We start from the raw sequence: 16,216 nt of genomic DNA, 5'->3' as shown, positions 1-16,216 counted from the left end.
CGTCTCTCTGCTAAAACATGGTAACATTGGTTCATATCAAATTGGCATATTTAATTTATTTATTGAACATCTTGAAAACAAGAGATACATACTCCTCTCCTTTGGATGGTACCCCTAGACGTACATCCGTAATTGGATTGGGATTTGGACGCTACAGATCATATACAAAAAGGACTGTCTGTTTCCTCTCCCTCACATTGTGTGCCCAGCTGGGCCTCATGTGAATACACTTCTCTCCTTCTTTACACCTTGTCTAGAGTCGCATTATTACTGGTGTGCACTTCCCACCCTGACAGCCAATCGCTCTCGCTGCAGGTGTCCCGCATTGTTAGGTCCTGATGAGACCCCTCATTTCCCTTTGGAGTCTAAACGCCGTCAACACGCAATTTAAACAAACCACTTTCCAGCCCCTACTATTGTGTTAAAAGGCTGTTGATATTTTGATTATATGTAACTGTGGTCGCTTTTGTACAAACTGAAAATCTACTGTATTTCACAAATTGTCACCTTCCCCCTCCCTTTTGTTAGGTTTTAGTTCAATTGGGACACCAAGCACATTGCTTTTTTATTATACTTCACTGTATGAAATGCAAAAATAAGTAAAAACCCTAGAAACATCAGCTTTGTATGTTTTTGATTCTCCCTCTAACAATCGTTTCCCCAAAAATATATGCCATTGAGCTTTATAATTTTCAAATATTTTTCATATCCTCCACAGGAACCGCTTTTCCTTGTTGCACACTTGATACCCTGGTTCCATGTGAGTAGGGTGACCTTTATCCTTTCTTACAAACTAGTAGGCCTGCAGCACTGCTTGAGCCACCCACTTAAGTAGCCCTCGAACAATGTCTCAGGCCTGCCATTTCAGAGCCTGCGAGTGCAGTAACACTGCCATGTTGTCCTGGCAAAATGAACCTTTTGCCATGCCCAAACTGTCCCCTTTTATACATACCCATCTCCCTTAAGGTAGGCCCTGTGTGGGAGAGTATCAAAACATCTGTAAGAGTGGTGAAGTCACAACAGACAAATGGGTTTTACAGATCATACAGAGTGGCTACATCATTCAGTTCAAATATCCACCACCCTTAATTCCACCAAAAAGGGCACCTCCGTATCAGGAAACACAGCTGAAATTGGAGTTTTGATTACTTCTCCAAAAACCAGGGATAGAAACTGTAAACGAAGGAAAGATGCCTATTTAAGCTATTTTTCGGCACCCGAGAAGGGCCCCAAAAAAGAATTCTGACCAATATTGGATCTCAGGCTGGCGAACAAATACATCACATGCCAGAAATTGAGGCCGTTCATTAAATCTATCCCCATCTCACGAAAGGAGGTAGGGTGTGCTCTCTAGAGCTGAGGGATGCTTATTTTCATATTCCAATTGTGATGAGAAACAAATAATTTCTCAGATTTTTTGGTTAAAAAAAAGCACTACTACTACTAATTCAAAATTTATACTTTAGACCTCAAATCTGTTCCAAGAACTTTTTCAAAATGCATAGCTGTAGTAGCCGCTTTCCTCTGCAGAAAAAAGATCTTCATCTACCCATACTTAGACGACTGGTTAATAAAGGCTCGCTCAGCACTAGAAGCCAAAAAGGATTTTATTTATTCTGTCAAATTATTCGGCCACTGAGTAGTGCAAGTAAACTAGGAAAAGTCAACAACATCTCCCATTCAAATCCTAACTTTTCAAGGATCATCTCCTAACACCATAACAGGAAAAGTGTTTCCCTTGGAGGAAAGAATCTCTTCCATTTTTTGGAAATGCCCCCAGTTGTGGCATACCACAAATGCAACAGTGAGAACAGTAGCCTCTCCTGGGCACCATGGCCTCTCTCATTCTTCTAGTACCCAATGCTCTTCTCTACATGAGACCTCTCCAGAAATGCTTTCCTGTGGAAAAGATCTGTACTGTGCTCTATGAACAAAACCCATAATACCCTATCCTGCCAGGTATATGCATCCTTCCTTACCTACTGCATTTGGCAAAAACGAGACTGCAATTTTCTTCCATAAAAGTGCTCTTGGCAGCTATAACAGATTATTGTAAAGGACCAAATCAAAGTATTTGTTTCATGATTCCAGTCACCAGAGACTTTTTGGAAGGATTAAAGAAAGTCTATCCTCCAATAAGATAGCCTGCTCCCCACTGGAGAATTGTTTCATTCTAAAATCATGGTTCCTCCCTTTGAGCATATTCATAAACCCACATTGTAGCACCTTTCATGGAAAGTTGCTTTCTAGTCCCAATTACATCAAGAACAGTCGGTGAATTGCAGGCTGTACCATCCATTGAGCCTTATTTAGATTTTCATCATAGCAGAGTAGGTTTAAGAACACAGCTATCTCTTCTACCCAAGGTTGTATCAGATTTTCATCTAAATCACTCTTTTTCTTTTTGTATTGTTTCCTAATCCTACTTCATGAGCGGCGAGATCACTTTACTCTTGCAATTTGAAAAGAGTTATAAGATTTCGTTTAGACACAACTGAATCCATTAAGAAGACTACATTTTGGTCCGCTCCAAACAGGATTAGCTTCATGCAAGCAAACCATAACCCACTGGATTGTATCCTATATTACATGCTGGTACCAGTTATCAAATACACTTACCTGGTAGACTAAAAGAGCAGTCCACTAGAAGTAATGTGGCAACTGCCGCTTTGCTCAAGAATGTTCCTCTTTCAGAAATATGCAAGGGAGCAACTTGGAAATCCTTTCATACATTCCCTAGGCATTACTGTCTAGATCAAGATTGTAGAATTGATACTATAGTGGGTTAAGCAACTTAAAAAAAAAAAAAACATTTTATTAGCCCACGCTAATGATTTTTCTTTCTTTCTGTGATTCTTGCTTGTACACATGTTTGTTACTTGCATTGTCCGCCGCAAAGGAGAAATAGGTTTGCTACTCTATTCTACACTCATGACTATTGGTGCAAATACTACAATGCAGAAGGAAATATGTACTTGTGATCTTAGTTCTGCTTCATACTGAAGTCATGAACAACTCTCCCTTCTCCCCGACTGCCAGTGCAATATAACAATATATATGTTAATGCTATTATGTTAATTTAATTAGGGAGGTAGGTGTGTGGTCCTCTTGAGCCTCCGGCAGGAGCAAACTTTTCCAAGAATATTTGCTTCCATTGTGGAAACATATTTAAAATCTGCCCTGGCAGGGCTAGAGCATACCTTACTGCCAGCTCCCAGGATAAGTGCTGGCTTGAGAGCCGCCGAGAGCCGCCAGGAGCTGCCAGGGCCTTGACAGCCTCCAACTTATTCAAGAGTTATGGGTGCTCTTGTTGTGCACCCAACAAAAAAGTGTGAGGCTTCTACTTGCATCACAATGGATGCTGGCTGGGAAGCCGAATGGGGCCGTGGGGGACTTGCATGGTCCCAAACATATTTTACAGATGGTTGCCGTGGGTGGGCAACCAATCAAAAAAACAATGGGTGGTTTTCCCCCGCTACCCCCAGGAAAAAAAAAAGCTGTGGGTGTCCAGGGTGGGACTGGCACACCCAGAAAAATAATAATAAAACAGTTAAAATAAAGGACAAGCAATAATTAATGAGCGTCTGGAGCTGATAATGTATTATTTATTGCTCGGGGAAGGAGTGACCCATAATCTCCTTTTAGGTTTTTTTTAATGCATGGTGTTGCCCTACAAGGGGCTTGACTACAGCACGTGTTTTAAGTGTTGTGAGAGCTGCATGCAGTTCATCAGCGACCCGCCCCCAAAATACTTACAAAATAATTATCTCTATGTTTCCTGGAGTCTATAGAACTTGGGAATGCAGGGGCCCTTTTGGTCGGTTATCTGGCTGCATTAAGTGTCTTGGAGAGTGTAATTGCCTCACATATTGAATGACCTGGTCTATGACATTTATAACATCACAGTAACATCTGAAATCACATGATTGATAACTGTGTGCATGGCAGGGATGCAAATTATAGTTACTTAAGAGCACAAGTTGGTGAATTTCAGTAGTTTGGCCATTTAAAATGATGTGTTTTAACTGACATTTTCACCTAACTACAACTTCCCTTTAACCTTTGTTAAAGTATGGTACAGTGCAGGCTGGGTAATGGGCGTTGCTGGCTCAGTGTCTAATGTGTATAGCTAATGATAGGCATCTTTCCCTTCACTTGTCTCTGCAGTTACAGCAGGGTATTAAGCTTTTTTCTTTTATTGTATGGCACATTTCAACATTAAATGCTGCAATGTGATTTAGTATCCTGTTTATATTGCTGTAGTTTTCTACAGATAAAATGCAGTTAAACCTGGCCTGAAATAGATTTATGGAAGTGTTACCAGACTGTTCATCAATGAGGTGGCTACATCCAATGCCAGAAGAATATATATATATAAAGTGTTTCGGGTTCCCAAACGTACGCAGGACTATTCTGTGTTAATGACTTCAATGAGTATACCTAGGATGCAGAACTAGGATTGCAAGTAAGTAACATTTCATTTTCTTCATGTTTTTCTGGTTTCTAACACTAGATTGTGGAATAATACACAGCATGTTAATTGAAGTAGTATTAAGTTCCAAACTATTGTTACAGGTAAGTAACTTTTTTCTTACCCAGCACATCTAACTTGTTTAAACTGAAAAAAAAACAATAGAGGGAACTGGTGGCTGAACTAAGTTTGGATTCCAAGTGGTCAAGCAATTTTCTCAGGTGAGTCTCAGAAGTCTTTGAAATTGGAGCTGAAAACTCTTCTTTCAGGGAGTATACTGAGACTGATACTCATTTGACACGTAGATCACCAGTTCATATCTGAAATGTTCCTAACCAGCATCTTGGAGCTTTACTTGAATATCAATCAGACATAATCTATATTTCTCTCTGATCTCTCCTCTTAAATTTTCTCTTTTGCTTTATTGTGTGTTTTGCGTTGATCACCTCATTTTCATAATTATATTTTTGGGATATTTTTGTTCCTGATAATATACAGCTGGATTGAAAACACTACTAGAAGCAGCATCTGTCAGCCTTACATTTGTGTTCCTAAAAGAAAACCATATACTGTCAGTTGCTTTATTTAATTAATGTGAACGTTGCAATAATGGATGGTTTGCTGCATGTATCATGTTTTTTTTTTTTTTACCTACCACTCAAGGTACACGAGTTGATGATGCTAAAGCCCTGATAACAGACAGTGGTCTCAAAATCCTTGCTTGTGATGACCTTGATGAAGCTGCTAAAATGGTATGCAAGAATCACTTTTTAATACAAACAGTTGCACAGAATAGTATGGTATATATGTTTTATGTATTTTGAAAGTACAGAAATGACAAGTAGCAATGTAAATCATGTTCAGTAGCCATGGTATCATATGGCACAAGTAGTGTCCCTGTAAGCTCCAGCACTCTTCCATAATAGTAGTTTGCGTGTCTACTCGCAGTGCACAAATAACAATTTATTTATTGATGTATTTATAGAGCAGGAACCGGCCACAAAGGTAGGGGGCTGTGCTTTGCATATACCATAACATAGTTACACAGAATGGTGTAACATACTGAGAGGTGAGAGAGAGAAATATAATGTCAGAAGGGCTCATGTAGAAAAAACGTTATAAGTGTAGCTGTGAATCAGTGGGGAAGATAATATCAGTCTGGTAAATGGAATTTGAACAAGTGAGTCTTCACCTTTCTTCCTGAAGGAGAGACAATTTCAGTTGAATCTGATAGTTTCAAAAATCTGAGAGAAGGAAAGATAAGTAAAAGAAGTCCTTGTCAAATGTTTTTCTTTTCTTTGTTTTTGGAATTTCATCTTGGAGGATTAATATGCCTTTCTTCATTCTTTCATCTCCCTTGGTTGGCAGCTTGTTCTTTAGGTAGGGTGTGAGTCTAGATTAGAGAGTTTTATGGATTATACATGCTGTTTTGAAGTTGCTTCATGCTCTGTTGGTAGCCACTGGAGTTAATTTAGGTTTCCGTTAGATTTTGTTTTTTGTTTTGTAGAGGAGGAATGCTGCTGCATAGATGTTGCCTTAAGCGCGTGCAGTTGTGGCCTAGAGAATGGCTGCTAACACAGCACTGCCTCTGTCATGGTAGGAAAGTACAAGAGCTTATACTGTTGTCTTAAGTCAGATAGAGAAATCTATTTTCCTTAAGGTGAAGTTTGTTGACATATTCATTCAAATTGAGATGCAGATCTTTTATGAAACCTATTGATATATTGAATTGTTCAATAAATGGAGCTCTACTAAGAGAGAGTGAGTTGAGCCATATCTAATTGGGGAAGGCAACATTTCAGTGCATGAGTAGATGGTGTAGATAGAGATACGAGCTGTTTGCAGGATCAGTCTATTTAGTATTCTGGGGTACGTCTATATATATGTTTGCAATTTACATCTGTAGCTTTTTTATCTATTCAACAATTTTCAAAATATATACAATATTCCACCACCCCTAGCCTACTGCACATCACATATTACCTAAATACCAGTAAACCCATCACTTCATGCACCATAGGTTAACATTTAGCCACGCAAGTATTACCCTCTTCAAACCTCCAAACAATGTTGTTAATGCCATGAAACTAAAATGCCATAAAGGTCCAGCTTATAAAGCAGATTTTATGATGTACTCACAGGAAATAAGCATCTACCTGTCTTCCAACATTTTATTCTATCGTGGGGCAATGGGGGGGGGGGGGTTGGAGAAGAATCAGTCATCTAGTCCCAGTTGTGTCGAGTTAGATACTCTTGTAGGGACTCGCAAATATGCACTTATAGGTTGCATCTCAGCACATATTTCCAATTGCTGCAGTAGATAGATCTACTATCCATCACTAGAGGGCTAAGTCTCGGCCATAGCCCAGTGTTCACCAACCTTCTTCGTGGCCAGCAATGTGTATTTTGCAAATTTCCTATATATTTTAGTTATGAGCCTTACCAAATCTTTATTTTTCTAGCATAAGTGACATGCCAATCATTTCAACAATAGTGCGTCCCACATACTGCCATTATTGGTGTATTGTAGTACATGTCCAAGCCAGGTGCAGTATCCCTGACTATAGGGACTCTCATCTCCGATAAATGGAGCTCCTTCCAAAGCCACACTTCTGCAGATTTGGCAGAGTATTGTATATTCTATGTAGATAGAAGAAGTGTTACATAAGTAGCTTACTGTCGGATGACAAAACCCCAGTTTGTCGACAGCAATATTCCCTTCCCCTCTTCAACACCGGGACCATTAACTCCATTTTCCATCTATACCCTGCATTGAACATGCATATCGGGGCATCCTCTTGTTGAGAGCTGTAGGAGCTTTTGAGGTATTAAGTGTCAGTGATTTAAAAGGGGAAGGCTCCTGAGGGGAAGTAGGGGTATTTAATATATTAGCTATCCTAATTTGGTAACCTAGAAAACTATCCAACCCTGTGTAAGGGACTTAACTTCTGATCTCGCTTGAGTCTATAAATGAACCCTCACTTTAGACATCCATGTTGGGAACAAAATGGAGCAAGGGCTTCTTCCTCTAAACAATTCAGAGGCAGACGGTTTGATAACTGAATGCTGATTGGTACCATACAGTCAGATCATAGACCTTACGGCTTCTAAAATCCTTCAGTCATTTACTTTTGCAACCTGTATACACTCATAAAGGACTCTGATTTTAAGCGTCACTAAGCATTGGTTTGTGGGTGGTAGAATGAGTTTCAACTCCTGCTGCCTCTAGGAATGTTACCCTATCCAACCCTACAAAGTAGACAACATTGTCTGATACTAAAAACTGAGGGAACATTTCCTTCAAGAATTGAACAGCTTTTTCCGAGCTCTGTTCTGATACAAATGTAACTTCTGCCCACTTGTTGTAATAGTCAGAGACAATAGGGGTGAAACCGTTCTGAGCGGGAAAAAGTACTGAATGGTTCTACCATGCTAATTCCTTCCTTTATCCAGTGTTTGCACAGGAATTTCGAAGAGATGTAAAGGGAGTGTTAACTTTTAGCTTCTTTTCACTTTTGACTCATACCACACACTCCTTTGTCCTCGACTTCTTTTTATCCTTTGCTGGCCACGAGAAACCCTAAATGGCGCTCATGTGCACTATGAATCAAACCAGATCTGACATTGAACGGTGCTACCAACTTACATCTACATGAAAAGACACCATCTTCCACTGAAAGTTCCCCAGCAATTTTAACAAAGCCCTGGGGTACTCACATATACATACTTTCTCTGGGCCAGCCTTCTCGAACATAAACCATCACCCTCTTCAAAATCCCATCTTCACATATAGCCTCCTGCTAGTCTACCTGAGTGCACCCACACTTGTTTGACATGAACTGCAGCCACAATACAGTTCTCCAAGTCCTCAACACGTATCTCCTCCAGTGGGAACCTAATGTAAAGTATCTGCTTTCGCATTTCTACCTGTACCTGGATAATATCAAACTAGTATTGAAGCATCTTGGTAACCAATCTGGCAATCTTCAGTTCTGCATTCTTTACATTTTCACCACTCGGAATGTAGTTTAGAGTTTTATGATTAGTGTGTAATACAAATCTCCTGACTAAAACCTAACAAAACGTTTCTGCAACCCACCAGCATGCTATTAGTATTTTCTCCATTACAGAATAGTGAATCTTTTTCTTGTAGAACGCCTCACACAAAAACCGACAGTCATTTATTTGGTATATATGTTTTGAATTATAAAAGACCCCAAATCAATTTTCTTGGTGTCAGCTGGCATGGTAAGCTTGGATCAAAAGACTTGAGGGCCTTCTTGCTTGTCATGTGTGCTTCAACCCACTAAAATGTTGCTCGTCATTGTTGGTCCCAGCTGAACGAAACACTCCTTCACATTTGGATAAACAAGCCATTCTCGGCTAAAGGATAAAGCTCACATAAAATTTACAAAGCTCCAAGAAGCACTTCAGGCCATCTTTATCCTTTGGCGGCACTGCATCGACCACTTTTTTAACCAAAATTGGTCGTGGTTCCTATTCATCCTTTAAAATCATATGTCCCAAATCTCCACTTTATTTCCTTTTTTAAAGAAGGATTTCTCATTTTCCTCTCTTAACCACCACCCTTTGTTCCGTGACAATAGTCAAGACACTTTCTAAGATAGAATCTTTTTCTTGATGGTCCCTCCACACCTTTGATGAACTTAAGCAAATGTCACGTTACCCTGTGGAAGACCGAGGCTGCTGAGGTGAAGCTGAATGGCATGCAACAGTATTGTAATGTCTCTGTAGGAAAGACAAATGGAGCAGATTGTCTAGATTCTGGCTCTAATTCTACCTGGTGGTAAGCAGCAGCTAAGTCACTTGAACCATTGAGCACCACCCAGTATTCCGCTGATCTTGGGTTGTGGATGAGAGTCTACCTAGATCTCCTTAAGACTTCAGAGACCAGTACAAAGTTCACTTCACCATTACACGTACATGCCACCATGAATGGCAACAACCGCAGAGTTAAGTTCACTGGTTCGGTGATGCCACATTCACATACATAGATGCTTCATCTGTACCTAATATACCCTCTTCTGAATTTACCATATGTCTGCACATTATCCTCACCGATAGTGTAACAAGAACTCTTAATCCTGCCTTGGCCCAGATGTAGAACACGTTTGTAAAACATTGTGGAAAAGGCTGAGCCATTAATAACATTACTGACAGTCATCTTGAGAGTATTCAAAAAATGTCTTGAGAATTTCGGGAATAATGAGCTGAAACCTAATTTCCCAGGCCATTACTGCTTAAGTCTCCTCTGTAAATAGTCTGATGGAGACGTTTTCGATAATTAACAGGAAACCGCCTTTGTAATGTGGTTATTACCACACAATACCTTTACTACGCATATGCCTTTATCATGCAAATTTTTATCAATCATATATACCTTTACCACTCATATCTTCACAGCCAAAACATAAGTATTTCACAGGTAAGTGTGTGTGTGTGTGTGTGTGTGTGTGTGTGTGTGTGTGTGTGTGTGTGTGTGTGTGTGTGTGTGTGTGTGTGTGTGTGTGATTAGCTAAATGCCAAAGAATAGCAACATTTCCGATTTATTGCCATCAAAGTACTGAGCATTTCAAAACGGTTATGGAGCATCATTGTTTTTACTCTTGAAAATGTGCAAGTGATAATCAACATTACTGAGTTTGACTTTACTGGAGTCTCTCTTCAGTGTTTATGCACACAATTCTGTTTTTTAAATAAGGCATGCAATGGACTACTTTATATTTACATATGACTAAGACCTGGAGCAGGTTGAAATGCATCATTTGAGATCATTTGAAAATAAAAGATGTATATCCATGAACCGGTTGGTGGGCTTAGTTTGGGCTGCTGGAATATATAGCGGTGACGCCTGCTAATGAGCCTTGACCCAAGAGGCGGGGCATCCAAATCTGCATCAACTGTTTTTTGGAGAAGAAAAACACGCGCACCCATCCTCCCCATCCCCATCACCACCCCCAACCCCCCAGAGTGGTGTTCTGGGTCTCTGAGTGGGTGTTTTAGTGGCTGTATGAATGTGTGAGTGGGTGTTTTAGTGGGTCTCTGAGTGGGTGTATTTTTTTAATTGAGATGTGGATCCCCCACAGATTCACATGATGGGCCGCACTGAGAATCGTGGATCCAGCGATCTTCGTGCACCAAAAAAAAACTAGTTTTTTTTACAGTGTCACTGATCATGTCATGAGGGATGTAATATGTGCGGTTAGAAGCAGTGCATTGCTGGGGCGTAAGTTTTAGTTAGCTCAGGTAACTATAACTGCTGAATTTGACTGGTTATGTAGAAGTAAAATCTGAGCCTAACTATAATGTCCCTGTAACCTTTGTTTTTTTGGTGTGAATTTCTAAGGTTTTTTAATTCTATTTCCTAACTATAACCTCCATGTAACCTTTGTTTTTTTTCAGTGAATTTCATTTTTTTTAATTTCCTGACTGTAAGCTGTAACCATGGGTGTGTGGGTGGCTGTATAGGTAGGTGAGTGGCTGTTTGGGTCTCTGAGTGGATGTGTAAGTGGGTATGTGGTCGTGTGAGTGGCTGTATGGATCTGTGAGTGACTGTATGGGTGTGTACATAGCTGTGTAAGTGGGTGTAGTGGTGCCTGTGTGGATCAGTGAGTGAGTGGGTGTGTCTGAGTGGGTCTGTGGGTGGGTGCAAGAGTAGGTCTGTAAATGGGTCCACAAGTGTCTGACTGGGTCTGTGAGTGAGTGCATGAGTCTCTGTCGGTCTGAGAGTGCGTGAGTGTCTTAAAGCTTCTTTGCTCCACGCTCCCTGCCATCTGACCGCCTCCTGTGGGAGCCGGCATTGCTCTCACAGACGGAGAGCTGCTAAACATGCAGCTTGCTGTGTGAGAGCATTTGTTTCATCTACGAAATCTCCACTTCCAGCAAAAGAGCATTTTCTCGGCTCCCAATTGCTGGAGGTGGAGTGTTTGCTCCCGCCAAGTCACAGCAAAGAGCTATGACCTGGGGGTGGCCACCCCGGGACATAGCAGGAGCTGGCCTTGGTGGGTCCCCAGGGACATTATTGGCTCCTGGAAGGGGGGTGGGGGCGGCCCGCTCCTTTCACGGACCTGCCCCAGGGTGGTGGTGCTCTCCGGAGCCTAGAACGGTCCAGAAGTGGGGTCGCTCAGCCACCCACATAAAATTAAGAAAAGCCCCAGGGAGGTGGTGGTCCCCAGGGGGTGGGAGGTCTGGGCAGCCCCTTCCTCCATATTTTAATTATCCCCTGGTGGGTAGTCCCTGGGGGTAAATGCGGCCCACCCTAAGCATTTTATTTTAAGCCCCAGGCAGGATGTGGTAGCTTTTGGGGGGGGGGGGCACCCCACCCCACCCCACCCCCGCTTGTTAATATAATTAGCCACGGGGGAGGTAGTGGTCTCCAGAGCATTTTTAAGCCTGACCCATTCGGGGGCTACAATTAAAATAATGCGATTGATTTTTAAAAATTATTATTCATGGCGATATCTGCAAATATTTTTAGAAAGTCCCAGTAAATTAAAACAAAAAATGAATTTATACTGTGGCAGGGTTCCAGGGGAACCCTGGCTTGAGGGTCAGGGTACTCCTACCCTGCCCCTTTTTCCTTTTTGTCCTGTGTTTTTTGTGGGACTCTGCTGAAACCAAGTCCCAAGATGGCTGCCAACACTTCCTTGTTGAAGTGTTGGCAGCCAATCAGAGCTCTGCATTTCCCTGCACAAGCTTGTTATCATTTGCTAATTATGCGCAATCACAGATATCCTTATTTGGTTTTCCTTAGGTTTATCAACTGCTGCTGAACAGATTTTCACCAAATAACTGAAAGCGTGATATCTTCTAACCAAAAGCTACCTTTCTGCCAAATTTGGTGTAATTCCGTCCAGCTCTTCGGGCTGTAGTTGTGATCAAAGCTCCTATAGGAATTAAACTGGGAAATGCACTTTTTGACCACGGCCCTCTTTCGGGATCCCCAATTGATGGATCACTGGAAACTTTCCATGCGCTACAAGAATCTCCTGCACACTTTTTTGGAAACATTTTGTGAAGATTCATCAAACAGCGCCAAAGATATAGGTAAGTCAAACACTTTTTCTATCCAAACATGGTCCTAACTTTAGCTACCTACTGTCGACTGCCAGTAGGTAATATGTTTACACACACGCGCACACACACACACACACACACACACACACACATATATATAGATATATATAGATATAGATATATATATATATAGATTACCTACTTGCGGTCGCCAGTAGGTAGTTATAGTTAGGACCGTGTTTCCATAGGAAATCCGCAACATTCTATTTGGAATAACTTTGGCGCCGGTCGACGAATCCTCGCGAAATTTTCAAAATAGGTGGGGCGCTACGCTCCGCTCCTGAAAGTCTCGGGGGGGATTCGTCAAGCGGGGGCTGAGAAAAAAGGGGGGTCCCAAAACGCGTTTTTCCCATGCGTTTTTCCCATGCATTTTTCCATAGGACCTTTAGACACAGCTACAGCCCGAACGGCTGAACAGAGTTACTTGAAATTTGGCAGAGAGGTAGTCTACAGGTCAAGGAAGTGCCTTTTGTAGGTTTGGTGTAAATCTGTTCAGTAGATCCTGAGAAAATAGCATTTAAATCAATATATATATCTGTGGCAGCTTACGGTGCGCTTAAATAAAAATACAATTGATTATATTTCACAACGAAGCGCATAATATGTCCTCCATGTGAGCACGGTGCGCGAAGCGCAACGTGCGTACATAGCCCATCCAGCGTAACGTGGGCACGCGGTGCGCGTAGCGCACCGCGTGCCCACCGTGCGTGCACGGCACTAACTGCGTAAAGTGGGCGCGCGGTGCGCAAAGCGCACCGCGTGCTCACTGTGCGCGCACGGTGCACAAAGCGCACCGTGCGCGCACGGAACGAACTGCGTTAAGTGGGCGCGCACGCCACAAATGGCGTAAAGTAACTTAGCATTTCAAAAAACGTACAAATTCACAGAAAAAACCATAGGTTTCACACACGTTATAGTTAGGAATTAGCATTTAAAAAACCTTGCAAATTCACTGAAAAAACCATAGGTTTCACACATGTTATAGTTAGCTGGACATTTTACTGATAAAAAACCAATGAAATTCCCCCGTTATAGTTAGTGCAGGCAACTATAACTCACGCGACCGCAATCCTCTGCTGATGCGAATACTGTATTTAGACACTTATTTGCCCATGTCTTCTTCCATTAAATTTTAGCTATACATATATTGCAAATATTTTTTTTTCATAAAGACACATATGTCATCAGCAGAGGATTGCGGTCGTGTGAGTTATATAACTATAACGGGGGAATTTCATTGGTTTTTTATCAGTAAAATGTCCAGCTAACTATAACATGTGTGAAACCTATGGTTTTTTCAGTGAATATATATATAGATATATCTGCAAATGCGAAATACTTACATTTTCATTGTAAAGGCCTATATGTGGTAAAGGACTCATTGTAATGGTTTGCGTGGTTTCGTCAAACATCCATAGTTAACAGGTGTGTGTGGTATCTTTTCTCTAAAGTCGACCTTTAAAAAAAGAAACTACCTCAGACTATGTTGTTGAATTTAAATACACCTTAGTAAGTTTGTTTAGTGACTGCTACGTTCTCACATTTGCACAAGTTTCCAAATGATATTGCTTTGCTTGGAGACAAAATTGGGTATGTATTAATTCGTGTTTGTTTTTGTTTCCTCTAGGTTGTAAAACTCTCTGAAATTGTAACCTTAGCGAAACAAGCCCAAGTGGATGTGAAATTTCAGTTGCCAATTTGATTTTGATCACTGCATGGCTGGTTGAAAGTTTAATGATGTGGTATATTATCAGAACACTGTTATTTGTTTTGTTCTTTTGACTTTTTAATTAAATGCCTCGTCTGCACGCAGTACACCTTTCTACCTGGTGTTGAAATTGTATATTCTTGTTACTAAGTTGTCAGATATCGTACTAGGATTGGGATGTATTGCTTGTGTGTGAATCTTTGATCCAAGCGTTGCCCCTTATGTACACCACAAGCTTCTGCTGCACAATAGAATTATTACGTAAGGCTTGTCCATTATTATTTAAAAAAAATGTCTGCAAATACGCACATTCTCAACAGAGGAAATCCTGTCACATATTCAGTACAAAAATATAGACACAAATTTGCTTTGTCAGAGGCCTTTTTTGGTTGTTAAAAATATTGTTAGAAGAGCACAAATGGTTATTTTTAAATGGTGCGTTTCTCTAAAAAATATTAACATCAGCATAAGTGAACTTTTACCTGCATATTTTACTCTCAATTCGTTCAGGCACCGTTTGTGTTAATTGTAAAGCATTCGCCTCTCAAGTAAGGTTAAGATAGGTTGACTGAATTGTAAAGTTTAAGCCTATCAGATGGATATTCCAGGGTGGGAGTGAGTTGCAATCTAAATTCTACTGGAATGTCCTGTTATTTCAACTTCCTGGCTGTGTATTTAGTTTGTTTAGCAAGTTCCCATCAAAGATAAATGAGCACATTCTTCACAGGTTGTCATTCATGAATAGGTGTTATATGGCCTTTCATACAATGATACAAATAGTGTTTCCATAGGATTGAAAGTCCAAGCTAAAGAATAGTGTTAATGCATAACCTGAAACGGCTGCAAAGTTCTTTCAAATCCACGTTTATTTATGTCTTGATGTCCGACCTAAATTAATATTTTCAATCAAGAAGCCTACCAGATTCACTCAGATTACTATTTGATGGGCAGCCATTTAAAGTTGTTGAATACCATGTAAGCATTTTTTTCATATTTTTTTATGTTACTGCGATGTAAAGAAAAATGTCATTTTAGTGTAGATTGGGTCTTTTTAAAGTACTGTATGAGGCAAGGACACCAGGGCTGCTGCTTCATTTGAACGCACTCTTGCTCCCATGTTACCCTTGTGTATATAGATATATATATATGGAGTACTTAAAATAAACGTTCTGAAACCTATTTAAGAAATGGGTCTTGTTGTTGGAAAAAAATGGTTTCAAATATAAATGATAAAATACAATTTGAACAGACCGCTTTCTAGCATATGTTTTGCTTCGATGACACTTCTACTAATAAATGCAGTTTTGTTATCAAATATTTTTGCCTGTTTTAGAACTAGTCTAATTGATTGTGTTGGTTGTGTAGCATTATATTTATTGGCTGAACTACAGTGACTTGTTAACATTTTGTGTTTTTTATTCCTGAGAAACAAACTTTTACTTGCTAGGTGAATCCCTTCTCTACATTTCTTCTTCACCCACCCATATAGCAAGTATTTTGTGTTTTTTCAATAACCGGATTCTGTTTGCAGTCAACTGCTTTCTGAGGTCCCTTGGGATTTGGCGAAGCACCATGAACTCTTTACCTCTTTCACTATATGATGTATGCAGATCCACTATTGTCTGCCATTTGTCCATTCGGGACCCTATTGTTACTGTATAAATAGTAAGTGAAAGGAGCCCATGCCACTCTTGAGGTGTCCCTGTATTTGTTTGCTTTCAGTTTTAGAAAAAAGTTATCTATAAACGACAGAAGCTGAAAACGCAGTTTAAAGAAACCATCATGCCTACCCCTAAAGTACTGCATTGGCTTTGAGTTGCCATTTGTCCTCGGAATAGGGTTCTGGAGTTCAATATTCTCTGCAGTCTTCAAAGAGGGAATGAGACAATTCCCACAATATCTTGAGTCCCTTTTCCTGAACTGCTCTCTTAAGTGCAGCA

The 16,216-nt window shown here is 40.5% G+C and overlaps 1 protein-coding gene across 1 annotated transcript in view; it reads left to right on the top strand.

Annotated features, from left to right (window-relative positions):
* The window catches only part of SUCLA2 (succinate-CoA ligase ADP-forming subunit beta), a 318,851-nt gene extending 303,260 nt beyond the window's left edge, over nt 1-15,591 (top strand). Inside the window, exons 10-11 of the mRNA XM_085621852.1 lie at nt 5,135-5,223; nt 14,196-15,591. Of these exons, the coding sequence (XP_085477978.1) occupies nt 5,135-5,223; nt 14,196-14,270 (164 nt within the window). The 3' untranslated portion in view covers nt 14,271-15,591. The remainder of the gene's footprint in view (nt 1-5,134; nt 5,224-14,195) is intronic.
* The last annotated feature ends 625 nt before the right edge of the window (nt 15,592-16,216 follow it).

This window comes from Triturus cristatus, chromosome 8 (genome assembly GCF_964204655.1).
Source record: "Triturus cristatus chromosome 8, aTriCri1.1, whole genome shotgun sequence".
Lineage (NCBI taxonomy): Eukaryota > Metazoa > Chordata > Amphibia > Caudata > Salamandridae > Triturus > Triturus cristatus.
Note: the sequence above shows the minus strand (reverse complement) of the source record. Positions and strands in the feature narration are given on the sequence as shown.